The 16,156-nt window shown below is 49.8% G+C and overlaps 5 protein-coding genes across 5 annotated transcripts; 1 reads left to right on the forward strand and 4 right to left on the reverse strand.

The window, feature by feature from the left end:
• Positions 1-139: 139 nt before the first annotated feature.
• On the forward strand, positions 140-1,582 carry PHACADRAFT_92689 (uncharacterized protein; the record flags this gene model as incomplete). Its single annotated transcript, XM_007394410.1, has 7 exons — positions 140-295; positions 359-487; positions 540-682; positions 742-813; positions 864-988; positions 1,042-1,142; positions 1,199-1,582. 7 exons carry the CDS (start codon positions 140-142, stop codon positions 1,580-1,582), a joined length of 1,110 nt encoding a protein of 369 aa, XP_007394472.1.
• A 254-nt stretch (positions 1,583-1,836) lies between these two features.
• Positions 1,837-7,057, reverse strand: PHACADRAFT_160137 (uncharacterized protein; the record flags this gene model as incomplete). The annotated part of the gene is made up of 18 exons (XM_007394411.1): positions 1,837-1,941; positions 2,000-2,256; positions 2,307-2,404; positions 2,456-3,178; positions 3,231-3,514; positions 3,570-3,684; positions 3,734-3,850; positions 3,908-4,011; positions 4,064-4,504; positions 4,558-4,776; positions 4,835-5,030; positions 5,086-5,307; positions 5,367-5,462; positions 5,519-5,834; positions 5,897-6,138; positions 6,191-6,638; positions 6,703-6,920; positions 6,987-7,057. 18 exons carry the CDS (start codon positions 7,055-7,057, stop codon positions 1,837-1,839), a joined length of 4,272 nt encoding a protein of 1,423 aa, XP_007394473.1.
• Positions 7,058-8,024: 967 nt separating this feature from the next.
• PHACADRAFT_172292 (uncharacterized protein) lies at positions 8,025-9,573 on the reverse strand (the record flags this gene model as incomplete). The annotated part of the gene is made up of 9 exons (XM_007394412.1): positions 8,025-8,371; positions 8,428-8,478; positions 8,538-8,670; positions 8,722-8,881; positions 8,931-9,033; positions 9,090-9,108; positions 9,163-9,282; positions 9,345-9,438; positions 9,489-9,573. The coding sequence occupies 9 exons, from the start codon at positions 9,571-9,573 to the stop codon at positions 8,147-8,149; spliced, it is 990 nt and encodes a 329-aa protein (XP_007394474.1). The 3' UTR covers positions 8,025-8,146.
• A 602-nt stretch (positions 9,574-10,175) lies between these two features.
• On the reverse strand, positions 10,176-11,593 carry PHACADRAFT_253859 (uncharacterized protein). The gene is made up of 3 exons (XM_007394413.1): positions 11,203-11,593; positions 10,781-11,149; positions 10,176-10,373 (listed from the first exon to the last, which is right to left on the reverse strand). Exons 1-2 carry the CDS (start codon positions 11,568-11,570, stop codon positions 10,783-10,785), a joined length of 735 nt encoding a protein of 244 aa, XP_007394475.1. The 5' UTR covers positions 11,571-11,593; the 3' UTR covers positions 10,176-10,373; positions 10,781-10,782.
• Positions 11,594-14,720: 3,127 nt separating this feature from the next.
• Positions 14,721-15,217, reverse strand: PHACADRAFT_194226 (uncharacterized protein; the record flags this gene model as incomplete). The annotated part of the gene is made up of 3 exons (XM_007394414.1): positions 14,721-14,933; positions 14,988-15,038; positions 15,101-15,217. 3 exons carry the CDS (start codon positions 15,215-15,217, stop codon positions 14,721-14,723), a joined length of 381 nt encoding a protein of 126 aa, XP_007394476.1.
• Positions 15,218-16,156: the final 939 nt, after the last annotated feature.

Below are 16,156 nucleotides of genomic sequence, written 5' to 3' on the forward strand. Positions count from 1 at the left end.
GTTGTACGAGGTTATTGTGCATCGTAGCCGGCGACAATGTTTGTTGCATTATGTCATCGTGCTGACGCTCAAGGTATGGGACAGTAGCAGTCACGACTCGACTGCTTGCAGTCTCCTCCCATCTGTCTGAGCATTCATCATGTCTTTCCATTCACCACGCAAAGTTATATTGACCCCGGACCAGTTGTCGCACTTCCAGCAGTCCAAGACACACCAGGACGTCATCGGCTTCATCGAGGAGCTCAATGAGCGTATCGTAGGCGTGAAGCTCACGGACGAGTGTGCGCAGTCTCCCGTATGTAAGTAACACCATTGTATAGCTTACTATGCTAAGCGTCGTATTATTTATGGCGTAAAGGGCATTATGGCTGTTATGGGCGTGCTTGAGAAAGTTGAGGAGACGGCACGAGGTATTCCGCCAGTCGATAACAAGGCATCGCGCTTCGGGAACCCAGCTTTCAAGACATTCTATGACAAGCTGCAAGAGGTGCGCACCTTGCCATTAAAGACTTCTTCTTATAGCTGAACTTGGTATGAAGCTTGCACCCGAACTGCATACAACACTTCCCAATCTCCCGCCAGAAGCTATCCCCGAAATCTCTGTCTACTTCTGTGAATCATGGGGTAACCGAACACGGATAGACTACGGGAGCGGCATGGAGCTGAACTTTCTGTGTTGGATGTGCGTACTTGCCCTGCACTTTTAACGCGGGAGGTTTTCACGTTCATTAAAAAATGCAGGCTGTGTCTCGAGCGGCTAGGAGTTGTAACGAAGGAGGACCAAGTCGCGCTGGTCACCCGGATCTTTTGGAGGTGTGTGGATATCCCAGGGATGCTTGTATTGAGCTGATAATCGCCTCTAGATATATCCAAGTAATGCGTATCCTACAATCAACGTACTGGCTCGAACCTGCTGGTTCGCATGGCGTGTGGGGCCTCGATGACTACCACTTCCTACCTTTCCTTTGGGGTTCAGCCCAGCTAAAGGGTTGGTCGCATCTTCGCATGCTTTCCTCCTTGCACCTGCTCACTTACGTCAAGGTCACAAACACCTCCGTCCCAAATCAATCCACGACAACGAAATCATGGATGAGTTCGCGAAGGACTACATGTACTTCGCCTGCATTCAGTTCATCAACTCCGTGCGCCCTCTTTCCATCCCTTTACCTCTTTACTCTAATACACCTCTCGTGCACAGATTAAGACCGCCTCCCTCCGCTGGCACTCGCCCATGCTCGACGACATCTCGGCTGTCAAGACATGGGACAAGGTTAACCAAGGTATGCTCAAGATGTACCGTGTCGAGGTGCTCGGCAAGCTGCCCGTCATCCAGCACTTCCTTTTCGGGTCTCTGCTGCCATGGGACGGCCCCATGCCGCCACCACGCACCGACACGGACGAAGCATGCGGACACGGGCACGCACATACGCACGACGACAGAGGCGCTGCGGGCCAGCGGGAGGTCGGGTGGGGAGACTGCTGTGGCATACCTGTACCGTCTGCGTTCGGCGCGGCGGCGGCAGAGAAAAGCAATGCAACAGGACTTGCTGGGCCGAATATTAGGCCGGTGCCATTTGATTAAATGTGATCCGGATGGTTTAATGCGAAGATTCGTGACCATGAACGAAGCATCAAACCCCTCTGGGGAATACAACTCTACGCATAACCACAATACAGGCATATCACATTTTCGACGAAGTGCTGAAAGCATTACAATCCATCGTAGGGACGTTGCCCGTGCAACCGCCCACATTGAAAGTGCAGTCCGTTCGGGTCAGAGAACATACAGTTTGCGGAGAGAATATCGAGAAACAAGAAACGAGTGTGGTGTATTCATTATTTAGTGTGAGTGCGACGGGAGTCGATGAATCTTTTCAATGGCCTGGGGAGACCACCGGCACGAATGCGGAAGATGTACGTGAAGATGTAAGTTGCTGCAATCTGCGAACCACATGGTTCAGCTTCTTGCGGCCGCTATAGACCTGGTGAGAACACTCACGTTAAAGGCAATGAAAGCAACGACAATTCCGATGTTACGCCAGCGGTGCGAGTATTTGATGTTGAACCTCGACTCTAGGTACTGGTCAGAGGAGCGATACGGACAGTACGCGCACGAGCTCGTCGCGCCAGGGTCGGCGAGGTAGCCTCCTGCAATGCTGATGAACGAGTCGAGGTACGCAGAGCAATTGAACCCGGAGGGCGGCTTGAGCTGCACAAACTCTACCTCGGCGCAGTTAATTTCGCTGTGGCCGATGGCTAGAGCACAGTCAGTGACAACGCCTTTAACATACAGCTAGAAGACGTACTAGAGCCTAATAGGCCTTCGATGAAGTAGGAGTACGGCGATAGATGGTACATCCACTTCCACCATCCGAGATAGCTGAAGGGCTGCAAGACGCCGTTGCTGTGCGTGTGTGGTAAGGTTCCGTTCGCAGAGAGAAGGCAGCACACTCACAAGACAAGAACAAAGGAGAACAAGAAGCTGAAGAGCAGAGCGGCGATCTGTGGTGTGGGAGACATCGCAGCGACTGCCTGGGCAATTGTAGTGTAATACCACGGGAAGATGATCCCGAGCGCGAGATAGACATATCCAGACCGCGTAGCCTCAGTCGGAAAGCCGACGGTCCAGTACCAGCAGCAGAAGAAGATCGACGAGGCAAGCATATTCCACGGGACTTCGGACAAGATTTGTGACGTGATAAGGGCAGTCCAGCTGTACATTCTGCTCGGCCGCTCGCGAATCTCGTAGACGTCGCGCATGGCAATGAAGGGCACATGCAGTTGTTGCGCGAGTGGGGTGCTGAGGACGGTGGCTATAAAGCACGCGAAGAGCTTGTCTTGTGTACCCTGCAGTGAGTCCTTGCTCTTGAAGAATGTGAAGCCAACGAGGAGACCGGCGATGATGTTCAACATGATCTTAGACATCACGAACGTCGGATTGCGCCAATGAGCGAGACAGTCGCGATGAATAAGCGTCGCAACCTGGTATAACCACCCAGTGGCGAACTCGGAGTGGATGGTCGTCTCCACCGCTGGTCGCTTCCGGCCCTCGTCGTGGATGGCATTGAGTTCTTGCTGGAGCCAGGACGCCTCGGGCGAATCCGTCCACACCTGGTGCCAATCACGATCTTCGGTAGCCGCAGCACCGGCGCCGATGACCTGGAGGATATACTCGGCTCTGGATAGCATATCAGGATAGATGGTAGAACCGCTGAGAAGTTTCGACTTACGGGTTCTCTTCCGGGTGACACTTCCTTGCTCCATTCCGCTCCAAATACTCGATAAGCGTGGTCGAATTGTAGCCGAGATCACCGAAGTACACCGTCTTTCCACCGACTTTCAAGAGTAACAGCTTATCGAAAACTTGGAAGAGCTCTGCAGAAGGTTGGTGGATCGTGCACAAAATGGCCTGGCCGGCCTTGTCTGCAAGCTCACGCAGAAAGGCGACGATCGCCCAGGCGCTTTGTGAGTCAAGACCTGAGGTGGGTTCATCCAAGAACAGGAGAAGACGAGGCTACATTGGCAGAACGTGAGCGTGCCGTACCCAGTTCAAAATAGAGCCTACACACCTTGGCAACTAGTTCGACAGCAATAGTCGTCCTCTTCTTGAACTCGACATTAAGAGTACCGACAACGGCATCCGCGTAGGCTTCCAAGCCACACATCTCCAGACACTTTTCCACACTAGTCGTCCGTCAGTCATAGCGTTATACCCAAACACCAGGCGACCCACTATTCTTCTTTCTCTTTTAACGGCACACTTGGCGGCTGACGCAGCTTTGCAGAGAATAGAAGCGCCTCGCGCACAGTACTTGTCTCTAGGTGAGTGTCGAGCTGCTGGCAATAGCCACTACATCAAACACAGCGTCAGCTTCTGAACAAGACGTACAGACAAAACAGCGCGCACGTCTGAGCCTGGAAATCTCTCGGGAGTGGCTGGCCGTTGACGAGGCGGTCTCCTCTGACGACGCCCGTGTCCTGTCGCTCAGCGAGCGTGTTCAAGAGCGTCGTCTGAGTGTCGCAGTCAGTCTCACGCATCCGCAAGAATGCATATGCGCCTCACTTTTCCAGCGCCGGACTCGCCCATCAGCGCGGTCAACTTCCCAGGCGCAACAAACCCAGACACGTCGTCCAGCAGCTTGCGCTCTGTGCCGTCCGGCATCGTGACTGTGTACTCGAGATGCTGCCAGGAGAACAAATCTGTCATATTCGGCGCGCCCAACGAAGGTTCGACCTTCATGTGTGTCTTCTCCGCGTCCGCGTCCATGGCGTGCTCTTCAATCTCCCCATGCCCTGCCGTCCCCTCGCTGGTAGAAGACGCCGACTGGGCCGTGCCCTTCTCCTCGTCCCCGGCCTGTGCTTGCGCCTCACGTACCGTGTCGATCTTGGCGCCACGCTTGAACCAGGTGATGGTGCGCTGATCAGCTGTGCGGGTGTTCAACTCGGTGAGCGTACAAAAGGCCACGACAAAGGCGACGCCGTAGGCGCAAATAATGCCAAAGTTCTGTCATCCATGCATTAGCTTCCCGTTTCAATGGACTCGTAAATAAGACTTGCCCTCCAGAGATGACTGAACTGATAATCGTAGTTCAGCTGCGCGTACACGCTGCCATCGACTGTCGTCTGGCCTGGTTGGCTGCCGAGAATAGTGCAGACCTGGTTCGCCAACGAAACATTGCCATCGTAACCAGGGCCGCTCGGGATGAGCGTCGCGCATTGCGCGTTGAGGGTGTGGAATTCGTTGACGATCAATCCTTCGAAGCCGTAGTGCATAGGCTGAATGGATATCAATTTTTGGCTTAATGTCCTCGCAAGGGTCGGGTGGGCCACTTACATTGATGTACGTGATCCATTTCAACGCTCCGATCATGCTTGGTTGCGGAATAGTGTATCCCGTGTACAGCGTCAAGATCAGTATTGACAGCCCCGCCAGTGTCTGTGCAGGGGCTGGATCATTGAACATAGCTGTCAGTGTACGGAACCAGGCCTTCATGGTGATTGTCACGATGAAGACAAACAGGAAGAAAATGCTGCGTTGTTCAATTAGTCGGGCGAATAGCGGGACTTGCGCAGATGAACACTCACAAGAATTGTCCAGCTGTGCGCTGGAGGTCTACGAGGAAATATAGGATGACACAGAAGAATGTGAGAGTGATGAAGGTAATCGGGATGTCGACGAGGGTCAACGCCATCGCCTCGACAAAAGGGTGGTACATGGCTGCGTTGAACTGCCGCAGAACTATCGCACGGCGCGCAAACAGCGCAGGTATCTCGGCCATGCAAGTGAGGGCAGAGAACAAAATTGAGCTGAAGAGCGAAGAAACGTTAGCAGACAGGTCAGGCATCGGAAGAGAACTTGGCCCTACAAGAACAGCACACCTCCACGTGAGTAGAAGGCGGAAGTCGAGTCAGCGAGGTTGTAGAAGATCGAGCCCTGAATGAGAGCTTGCACGACGAAGAGGCTAGAAGATAGGCATTGAGCTGGCTTGCCTGCGACAACCATTCGAGTAACACTCACATCATAGTCAGCCTAAGCGTCAATATGTCGCCTTTCAGAATCTGCGCCCTTCTGCGCATCAGTGCCCTAGCCTGCATCGGGATCGAGATAAGGTACGGGCTCTTCTTGCTGGTGTGTTTCGCATGCTCCATGTATGCGCTCTCGCGGTACTTCGACTCCCGCGTCGGATTTCCGACGAAGTTAGCCTGGTACTCGAGCATATCTTTCCTATTCAGCTCGCAAACGGCAGATCGTTTGAAAGCTTCAGCAAATTCGAATGCTGTACGCGGCCGATTGGTGACTCCAGCACGGGGAATGCGCCCATTGGGGTCGGTCACTGTATGCGCGTTTAGTCAGTTAGGGTTCTCAAACGACGGCTCCAGTAAAGCATTAAAGTACCTGCAACCAAGAAATCAGCCGTTGTCTGCCTGTTTGCTGGTTCATATCCAAGGTCGATGAAGTACTGGCGTGCTCGGTTCGCTGGTCCAAAGTAGGCCATCTTTCCTTCGTAGATAACGCAGACTTTGTCAAAGAGCTCATACAGTGACTCTCCAGCTTGGTAGATGGAAACGATAGTAGCCTGACGTGTCACGTCGGTTGCTATGCGCAGAGCTTGGATGAACTCCAAAGCTGTTGACGCACTGGAGAGACATCGTGAGCTTAGACTAGTGAGCTAAGCGTATGCGCACTTACTCCAAGCCTCGAGTCGAATTGTCCCAGCAATTGAGCAGGCTCCTCGTAGCGAGAGTTTCACTCAGAGATACCCGCTTTCTTTGTCCACCACTGATACCCCGTGTGTACGCGTCGCCGACCTTGGTGTCCTTCACATGGCGCAGACCGAACACTGTGGTCAACACGTCGACCATAAGACATTCGTACTCTTCCCGAGACCTAGAGCCCAGACGAGTGTGGGGGGTTCGCGTGGTCGCAGCAAACTTGAGGGTCTGTTCAACGGTGAGGGTTGGGAAATGAATGTCTTCTTCGGGGCAGTATTGGACATCTCCACGGAAGTGCTTGTCGAGGTCCTCTGGGGACAGAGCGTCGTAATGAACGGCGCCCTGGATATCGTGATAACCCGACCGCTGGTTGGCCAGTACCTTCAGAAGGGTCGAACATCCTGCGCCCGGTCGGCCAAGGACGACTGGGGCGATAGCATATAAGCCCCTAACCTGTATTATTTCATTTCCGATACGAATATAACTTACGAAGCATCTCCCCAGGGCGTACTACGCCTTCGAATCCTGCCAGAAGTTCCCGAGTTGTGGGGTGTCGCTTCTCACGAATAGCTTGAAGGCGAGCACGTATGTCGAAGACGGCTCCCACGGTTGGCTGATACGAGACTGACGGGCCGGTACCGAGAACGCGCAGATCCTGGAAGAGGACACCAAGTTCGCGGGTCTTGATAATTTCCGCTTCGTCAAGTCTGTGCCAGAGACATCAGCATCAAAACCAGCTCGTATAAAACACCGTAATTCGGAATTCCACTCACTGCTTCATGACAGCTCGCAAAAACCTCTCTAAATCAAAAGGCCCATCGCCGACCTCGAGGCCAGGAATCATGAGGTCCGAATGCGAACCGGAGGGGCTGTTCCCCTCTTTGGATGGCTGACTGGAGGTATGCTTGAGCTGCTTCGTATACGATGGATCAGAGTGGTCTGGCTCGACTGCGGTGCGATTGGGGTAGTGCGCGGACGAAGTGGACAAGTGTGTTATCCGCTGGCGAAGCAGAGAATGACCGTCATGGAGGGCATTATCCTCAGACGGCCGCAGAGAAGGAGTGCGTATGTCGCTTTCCTCAGAGCTTTTGCGATCAATGGTACTCTCGTGCTCAGGCGGTACTCGATTGTCGCATCGCGAGCCCGGCGCGTCGTACGCCGTTGTCTGCTCACCAGACGGCGTGGCCATCCCGGGAGTTGGGAGGGTGATAATCAAAAGATGAGGAGCTCCCGGGGATATGAGGCGCACCTGGGAATAGATAAAAGACAGGGCCTGGTGACGGCCTTTGTTCGCGTGCATTCTGACGACTGCACTATCATGTCCTAATGAAGCGGGAGGGTAAGCTCAGCGCGGACTTAGGTATGCACGATTACATGACGTCCGAATATCCAAATATTACACCCAGGGAAGAAAATCGTCCCCAGGATCCTAACTATCCAGAGTGTATCCTCCAAGCATTGAGGAACAACAGACTAGCTTTGCCGGTTACACGGCTTGCTGCCTGCTGTCGCTTTTTGCACATGTCTCGCTGTTTTCTTGGGCTTTTTCTAAGCAAGCTATGCTTAGAGAAGGTGTAGGGAAGCGTGACACCTGCCGTAAATAACGAGCAAGAAGCAGATACCGTTCATGCAGCTGTCAACGTTTCAACTTCAGTCGGACATGATGACGCCTTAAACTGATCGGCGCCCGGCAATTATGTGTTCTTGTTTGTTCGCTGTCACCGTCCAGCGCTCCGCCTCTGCACCCCGCCTGACAGACAAGTATAAACATATTGGTGGCATATGGTAGCACGCAACACGTACTCTGCTGTGAGAAAAGCCATCAAAAGTTGTTACACGAGGATACAAGAAAGGTACATGAAGACAAGATACGGCAACAATGAAATAATTTATCGTAACGACTCGGAGCTCGTTCAACGCGCATGTCACCTCTTCAGACGTTGTCACAGATGTCTGTGGCGCTCTTTTGGTCAACCAGCGATCCTTCACGCGTCCTTGCCTCAACAGCGGAGTGCATCTCTACTGCGATCTCCCTCACCGCGAGAGACGAGTTCCGCGTACGTAGCCGGCTTGAGTAGCCACTCACGATGGGCTGCCTAACAGTGCTTGACTGGCCAGCAAGGGCGAGGCGTGTCGTGATGAGGCATTGGGATATACCCTGTCGAGTGGGACTTATCAGCTCGGAGCTCAAAGAATATACAGTCTTGAACGCACAAAAAATATAGGCAGTATGCAGACCATGACGAATCCAACGTCCAGATGAGTCTACCAAAGCGGCAGATTAGCTTAACGCGCATGTGGCGTGCTACGGAACTGGAACGTACTGTGATATGTCCCGTTGGTGCCACTGTGGAGATCCCATACACCAGCAGGCCAAACCAGGTGACCAAGGCCGACTCAATGATCGCTTCGATAACAGTCGCATACGGCTGGCCTCTAGACAATCGGCTTGAATGTCTGGAGGGTCATTGGAGTAAGGTAACACAGATAACAACAGAGCCGACATACGTAATCCGCCAAATGATGAGGCCTGTGAGCACCGAGTTAATGACAAGCATCGCCCATCCCCAAACGGCGTCGAGCTGAAGCTGGAGCTTTTCAAAACGCTCGGCGTACTGCGGGCCACGGGAAGCCCCAAAAATGAGACAGTCAGCAGCAAACCCAAGCACTAATCTCTGAATTTAATGACACAGCGAGCTCTATAGTGGACGACGTACTTGCGTTGCAAAGGATCGCAAGCCAAGGAACATACAGTGTCCATCTTGCTCTATTGAAAATCACATAAAATCTCCAAGCGAGAAGTCCGTCCGAGATAAGACCCTAGTGGAGAAGTACAGGTTAGGCACAGTCACGGTGCACATGCCGCAGGGGCTTACGGCGAGCGTGGACGTAGAACTGTGAATATGCGATCAGTCGTTGTCGGCACTCAGAGGGAGCGGAATGACTTACCTGGAGATAAAGTTGACAGGGGTAGACCAAGGGTTAAGGACGTTGTTTGAGTTGAGCAACGATCGATGTTGGTGAAAGTCGACGGCTCGCGCAATGTAGTGTAGGAAAATGACAACGAACCTAGTGGCAGAGCGATACGCCATCAGCTCATCATCCGAAGAAATCGAGAGAGATAGACATACAACACAATTGTGACCACTCTGAGCTGCGTATATGCTTTCCCTGCCTGACGATACGTAGACCATACCGCGAACGAGAATAGAACACAATACGCGCCTGGTAGCAGGTCAGCCGCACGTCTACGAGCATTGCGAGACGACACGCACCAGTGAGTGCACTGAGCGACACGAATACCACCGATATAAAGGAGAGGAGGTTGAAGGAATCCTGAAGGAGAACATCGTTGTCCATGTTGGCACAGCACCTCGTTGGGGACCTGATCAATCAACCAGCTTAGGTCCCGTTGAGGCGACATGATCTTATAGGGCCGACAACGCTACCGCATCACTAAGGAATGAGGACATTGACGTCTTGAACCCTGGTATCTTTCACAGCTTCGGAACAGTGAAACACTGATATATGGCGCGCTCGGGCTCGCTAAAGGTAGCGCTGCTCATGAATGGAGGTCAAAACGTAGAACAACAAGATGTCAGCAGCCCGGCCCACCTTGCGGGCAGCGAGACCCTTCACTTGAGACTTACAGGTCGCCAAAGCTCTGACATTCAGAGTGTCAGAGAAGGAGGTGGCAGCATCTGCCGTACATTGTCCTACCCCCGAGTACTTGATGCGTCGGCAGCTAGTGTTGCATGGCGCTACTGCATGGATATGGATCGGCTGATAGCGTGCCTTGAAATGCTCGAAACCATGAGGGCACATACCCCAGCGCATGAGACGCTCACGGCCGCAGGACGGGACATTCGCCAATTTCCAATTTCCGAACAGGCATTGCGTTGCGGTCTGAATGAAGACCTTTCACGAGCGCGTCTTCCCCAGCGTTCCCGGCGCCACATGGAGTTTGAATGATTTCTTTCAGCACGCTCTACGATGTACTAGAATGCGCAGATAGTACCCGTTGTGTCAGGAGAATCTTTGGGATGCAACTAGGGTCAGGAGCTGAAGTTGCCACATGGTTTGTGGAGAGTTGGCAGGTGCGCTTGTGTGCGCTGCTCTTCCTGAGCAGCCAGATTTCATGTCAGGCTGGACCGTATGACCTGCAGAAAGGATCAGCAATCACGTATCTCGACAGATCAACGTCGAAGCGCGACTGGATCTAGCTGTCCCACCGCGAATTTTTGTACACCCAGGGACAGCGTGGGTAACAGAGCGGATGACACGACATATGCGTCTGCGAGCAGATGGAGATGTCAGCAGACGACGTCCTATCTCCAGCCCCCCGCAACAACAATTACGCCCATGACCCGTACCTACATGAAAGTAGTGTCGCAGAGGACGTGAATTGACATTACGAGCAGCTTTCTGAATGCGCGAAGTACCCGAACGTTGCGATGCATTCCTGCGTTCAGACCTGAGCGCAGAGATGTATCGCATCACGCACGATCCGTGCACAGCACCTTCGTTGGAAACACGAACACTCAGATTATGAAACTGGTTTGCTCACCTTCAGTTGGCACCTTCCCTAGCACTAACAGGATCATTCTGATTCTGCTGCGCCTTTGTCCTCTGTATGGACGCCTTGACACTTTGTATTGCCTTCTCTCGTGCAGTAACAAGACGCTTGACTTTGTTTACGTCTGAAGCGGTGAGCAAGGCGTCGTAGTCGGGCTTTTTGATAGTTGTCTTCGCCTCTTTCGACTGCTCCTTCAAAGCTGACAGCTCAGAGCGAAGAGTTGCAAGGATGTCATCCAGTGAGCGGAGCGCGGCGACTTCCTCTTCGACCTCATTTCGCAGCTTGAAGGCTCGACAAGCCTCACGGGCACACCTTTCAATGTGATCGAATCTGACCGGACCGAGCATCTCTCCGCCGAACCTAGGACACAGAATGAGGGCGCAAACAGGTTGTATTGGTGACATGATACGTACCATTGGCTAACGACGACGACTGCATCGGTTACCCTCTCCGCTTGCATGGTCTTCATAATCCTCGCACCCCCTAACTTCTTGCCATCATCCTCATTACCTTGCTTCACCTCAAAATCGTCCTCACCACCCAACCCAGTCTTGCCCTGCTTCACTACCATGCACCTCCATGCATACATCTCGTGTGTCGCGCGTTTCTGCCCATGCGTCACACGCTTGAGGTAGCTAACGGCCCTACGCGCCTCTTCCTCGCTGCCAGCCCGGAATGCGTTGGCTACGAAGATGGATCCTCGATCCCTGACCTCCTGAGAGGTTCCCAGAGGGGCTGGTGGAGGCTTGGACGTACGGACAAACGAATCCAGCGTCGCCATGATTGCTTGTGTGCAATCTGTTCACGCCTGTTTGTCTCTAACAAGTTTGACACTACCGTGGAAGGCGTTGTTGAGACCGCGGCAAGTGCTCGGGGTCCAAGGACATTGCTTTGTGAAGCGAAGTAAGAAATAGAACATATCAAGGTAAGCAATAGTAACACGAGATCAGTCAACGCAGCTTATTTTCTTTGTAAATTGTAACCCACGGTGTATTGTTTTCCGCTCCCATAAGCTCCCACTCCGTTTCGAAGTTACCGCTCACTCAAGCACTCACCGCCCGTCGATACATGGTTTTACTCTAGGAGCACCGAACAAGAGGTCCGAGAACGGGGAAAATTCTAACCTTGAGACAACCCCCGCTCGATTCTCGAAGGCCCTGGATGGACTGGGGCTCGCGCACGTAAAATTCTCGAGACGGAGCGCAAAATCATGGCGATGCCTGTACAAATACACTGTATTGGGTACACAAAATTCTGAATATCCAACAGCAACACACATGTGTGGAGGCATGTTCATGCCATTATAAGTTGATTGGAGGAAGCGCATAGATAGTGCATGTGAGGCCTACACTATATCGGCCACAGTCGATGCTTGCCCGTTGCTGGTGAATATTTTGTTTTTATCCTGCATATAGCTCTCCGACTGAGAGTCCTGGACACTTGTTGCACATAAACAAAAATACCCTTGCCACCATTACCGCCGCTTTGCGTGGATCTGTTCCCGAGGTTTGAGTTTAAGCTGCTCTGAATTCCCAGATGAGCTGTAATCAAACATTGAGAAATTCCCTGGGCATACCACCAGTGTAAAGTAGCAAAGGGTATGATGTGATATCTACGAAGAATATTGGGATGATATAGATCATCATGAAGCCGATGTTCTTATTGGCCTGCAACATAGCTGTCTAATGAGCCAACTCATGCCTTGCCTCAATAGAAAGCAGTTTGAATGTGCTGATTATTGTAGAGTTGGATGTTTCTAGTCAAGTCAACTTTCTGGCAGAAACCTTGGTCCTGGAATCCCCATTCCCCCCAGTTTAACAAAGTTTATTCATGCAGTTTAAAGAGTAAGTACTCTTTCAATGCTCAGCACTGAAAGAACACTCACTCTTTAAACTGTGAGAATAAACTTAGTTAAAACTGGGGAAATGGGGACCAAGGTTTCTGCTGTGGTCTTCCTCTGCTGTCATCTGGAAAAACTCCCAATGCAAATTAGCACTAAATAGCATCAGTTGTTTGTAATTTATATTATTCTTGTTATTTATATGCTACTCTTGTTAACTTCATCTATTTGTATGCTTTCTCTCTGTTATTCTGTTTTTAACTGCTGATAAATAGTAAATCCAATGCTATTCTGTGCTATTTTTATTAAATCACTATTTCAGCTAAATGCCTGCTTTATCTTTGTTGTTTTACTGTCTTTTGATTGCTAGTTCTGTTATAATCACTAATTTTCAGCTAATGGCATGCTATTCCATTATTTCAAGCTTTTTCATTGCTATTTTTATCTGTCTTGTTAACAGCTGCTATTTGCTTGCTATTTGCCTGTTATTTCTATTATTTCAAAGTTTGTTCACTGCTATTTCTGAAAGTTTAGTTTATAACTGCCATCTGCCTGGTATGGTGTTATTTCAAAGTTTTTCCACTTCTATTTCTGCTAATCCTGATAATAGCTGCCATTTATTTGCTATTTGTATACTATTTAAGGAAATGGCTACTGTAAATTAGTGTACAGTAGTAGCACACACCATAAAAACCACTTTGATTTGCTTTAGTGCCACTTATCATGACTAGTTAGCTGCTAGCTCTTACATATGCTGTTGTCTACACTTCCATTTTAATACAACAGCAGGTTCTCATTAGACACTAGCTTAGAAGTTACACAAAACTGACTGCATACTATACAGTGTCACACTAGTATTTTCATGTTGATTATTGCCATTTATTTATAAGCACCACAATATATGTATGAAGTTTCAAGACTAGATATTGAAATTACTACTAAGTTCATCAAGGGTGCATATAAGAACATTGAAGCATGATATTTGTGTAGAACAAATGGCTCAGTGGTTAAAGTGTGCTTGGTTTGGTTAGCAGGCTGAGAGTTCAATTCATACTGAGAACAGCTATTTATAATTTTTAAATTTTTAAATTTTCAAACATATACAATATGACAAATATGCAATATAGTGTTTGTATGGAAGTTCTATATATTTTGGATTTTTGCATACTACTTTTACTCTGGTGAATTAGCCTTCATATAACAAGTACAGCACAAATAGCAAAATAGCACAAACAGTGAGAATAGCATGAAAATAGGTACCAAATAACATTAATAATAAGGGACCATACTATTCCAACGCTATTCTAGCTATTCTGCTATTAAAGTGTATATTAGCACTAAACTATGCTAAACTACACTAATTAGCAATAGAGGTTTTTCCAGATGTGTAGAGATTAGTTGAATGGTGTGGGGTAGTTGGCTACAAGCCAGGGCTCATAACCTGTGAAGATGTGACTGAAATTAGGTTTATTTTGTGCTACCAGTCCAGTATATATACATGGTAAAAGAGACTTCTGATACTGCTGTGAAACCATTGGTACTCTATGTGTAAGCATGTTTAAATAAAATGTATGCATATTACTACAACATAATATCACTCTAGTGTTCAGCCAGAGTATGTCCATGAGGATGATTTACATATGATCTGCTATTATCTGTATATAGACAGATCAAGGACAACAGCATAGTTGTCTAGTTCTGACAAAGACTATTGTAAGTATATTGAGTCTGTGATGCCATTTGCCCAGACAGCCATAGGAATATAGTAGGGAGATACACAGGCTGGCCAGGCTTGTGCCCAGATCATGGCCAGAGCATTTGAGCAATTTAAATAATGAGAGCTCCCAGCACTGGCATCTCCCGATTGATTTTGGCCAGTTGGACCCCCGGCACTGCACTACAAGAGGTTGTATCCTACATCACCGCAGGGTTTAAGCTACCTTTAATCTGCAAATATTGTGCAATGTACAAAGGTAAGATCTGCTTGGAGTGCCAGCAGAATATATATGCAATTCCAACCCAAGGATCAGTTCTAACCGGTCATTTCCTCTGACTTGTAGCTTACACCCTCTCCACTTCAATAGCCGACAATCACTTACTGTCACTTTTAGCAGCCAAGTTGTGATATTTCTCATCCAGGGGGTGTCCTGGGTCATTGTGAACAGTGATCGCTTGTTCGATGCTGACGATAATTCCCTTGGAGCGGCTGGCATCGACATTCTGCATAGGTCCACTCGCAAGGTGCTCCAAGCTTGAAGAGCTTGCAAGCTCGAGCCTCACAGTGATAAGACACTGAAAAATCCCCTGTGATAAGTCCATGATCAGTATTATAAGCTGCATGCTTGCACATTAGCTCACGAAGATGATCGGGACGACATATATCATCACGAATCCAATGTCCATGTTGGTCTAAGTTATGCAAGATGAGCGGAATTGTAGCCACTGGATACACTCTTGACTTGCTGGCTCACTGTGATATGCCCTTGAAGGGCCACTGTTGCGATGCCGTAGAACACAAGACCAAACCAGGTGACAAGCGCAGATTCAACAATGGCGTTAATGAGCTTGGAGTATGCTCCAACTCTCATAGTAGCAAAGTTTTCAACCCTAGCTCTTCTCGTAACATAGCTGTAGAGCAAGTCAGTTACTGAGCTATGCGAGCCAAGAGTGAGCAATGCACACATGATTCTTCTGATGATCGATGCAGTCATCATGGTAGTGATCATAAACATCACCCATCTCCACGCCGCATTGACTTGGAAAGAGATTTTTCATAGTGGTTATTGTAGGAGTTGACACTGTGGTAAGTGTCGAGAACTTGGAAATCGCTCATGAAGCCCACCACTATCGTATCATGTTAGAAACGGACAACTTGATGCGTCTGATGACACATACTCGCTGTCAAGATAACCCCTGATGCTGATATCCAGAGTGCCCACCATGTGCATTCGTAAATCGCATACAGACGCCAGGCAAGCAAGCCATCCGAAATGAGTCCCTGGTGCCACATCAACACGTTAGCATTATGTCTAGCCAGGGGATCAATGCACCGCCGTAGTGGTAGTGATACTGGATGTACTGTTAACCTTGGTTATGGTGCGGAAACGAAAGGAGCTATTGGCTTACCAGGCAACGAAGAAGATAGGAATATACCATACAAGAAACTAGTCTCCTGGGACATTCAGTGACCGGTCCTGAGCCAGAGTAAGTGTGCGCACGATGTAATGAATGCAAAGGTCCAAGAAACTTTGAGTCGTAGTAAGTAGTGTCTGGATGGGTAGCTTGGGGCACGTACAGAAGCAGAGTTATGATTCTGAGCCGTGTATTTGCCTTGCTCAGCCACGTATACAATGACTATATTGCAAGAATGAAAAGAACGAAGTACACCCCTGGCTGAGAGATGACTCAGGGAGTTGGCAAAGGATGTGCTAAGGCATACCGAATAGTGCGCTGCCAGTGAGGGTCGCAAATAGCACTGCCTCAATAGAGAGCATCTCGAAAGCACTGGTGAGCATAGAGTTGGACAT

The sequence above is a fragment of the Phanerochaete carnosa genome (assembly GCF_000300595.1).
Source record: "Phanerochaete carnosa HHB-10118-sp unplaced genomic scaffold PHACAscaffold_4, whole genome shotgun sequence".
Classification (NCBI taxonomy): domain Eukaryota; kingdom Fungi; phylum Basidiomycota; class Agaricomycetes; order Polyporales; family Phanerochaetaceae; genus Phanerochaete; species Phanerochaete carnosa.

Bases quoted from the DNA above. Each gene is read 5' to 3' on its own strand.
- PHACADRAFT_253859 (XM_007394413.1), bottom strand. From the start codon at position 11,570: ATGGCGACGCTGGATTCGTTTGTCCGTACGTCCAAGCCTCCACCAGCC. The intron at 11,150-11,202 runs GTACGTATCATG...TCTGTGTCCTAG, and splicing joins GTCGTCGTCGTTAGCCAATG to GTTCGGCGGAGAGATGCTCG.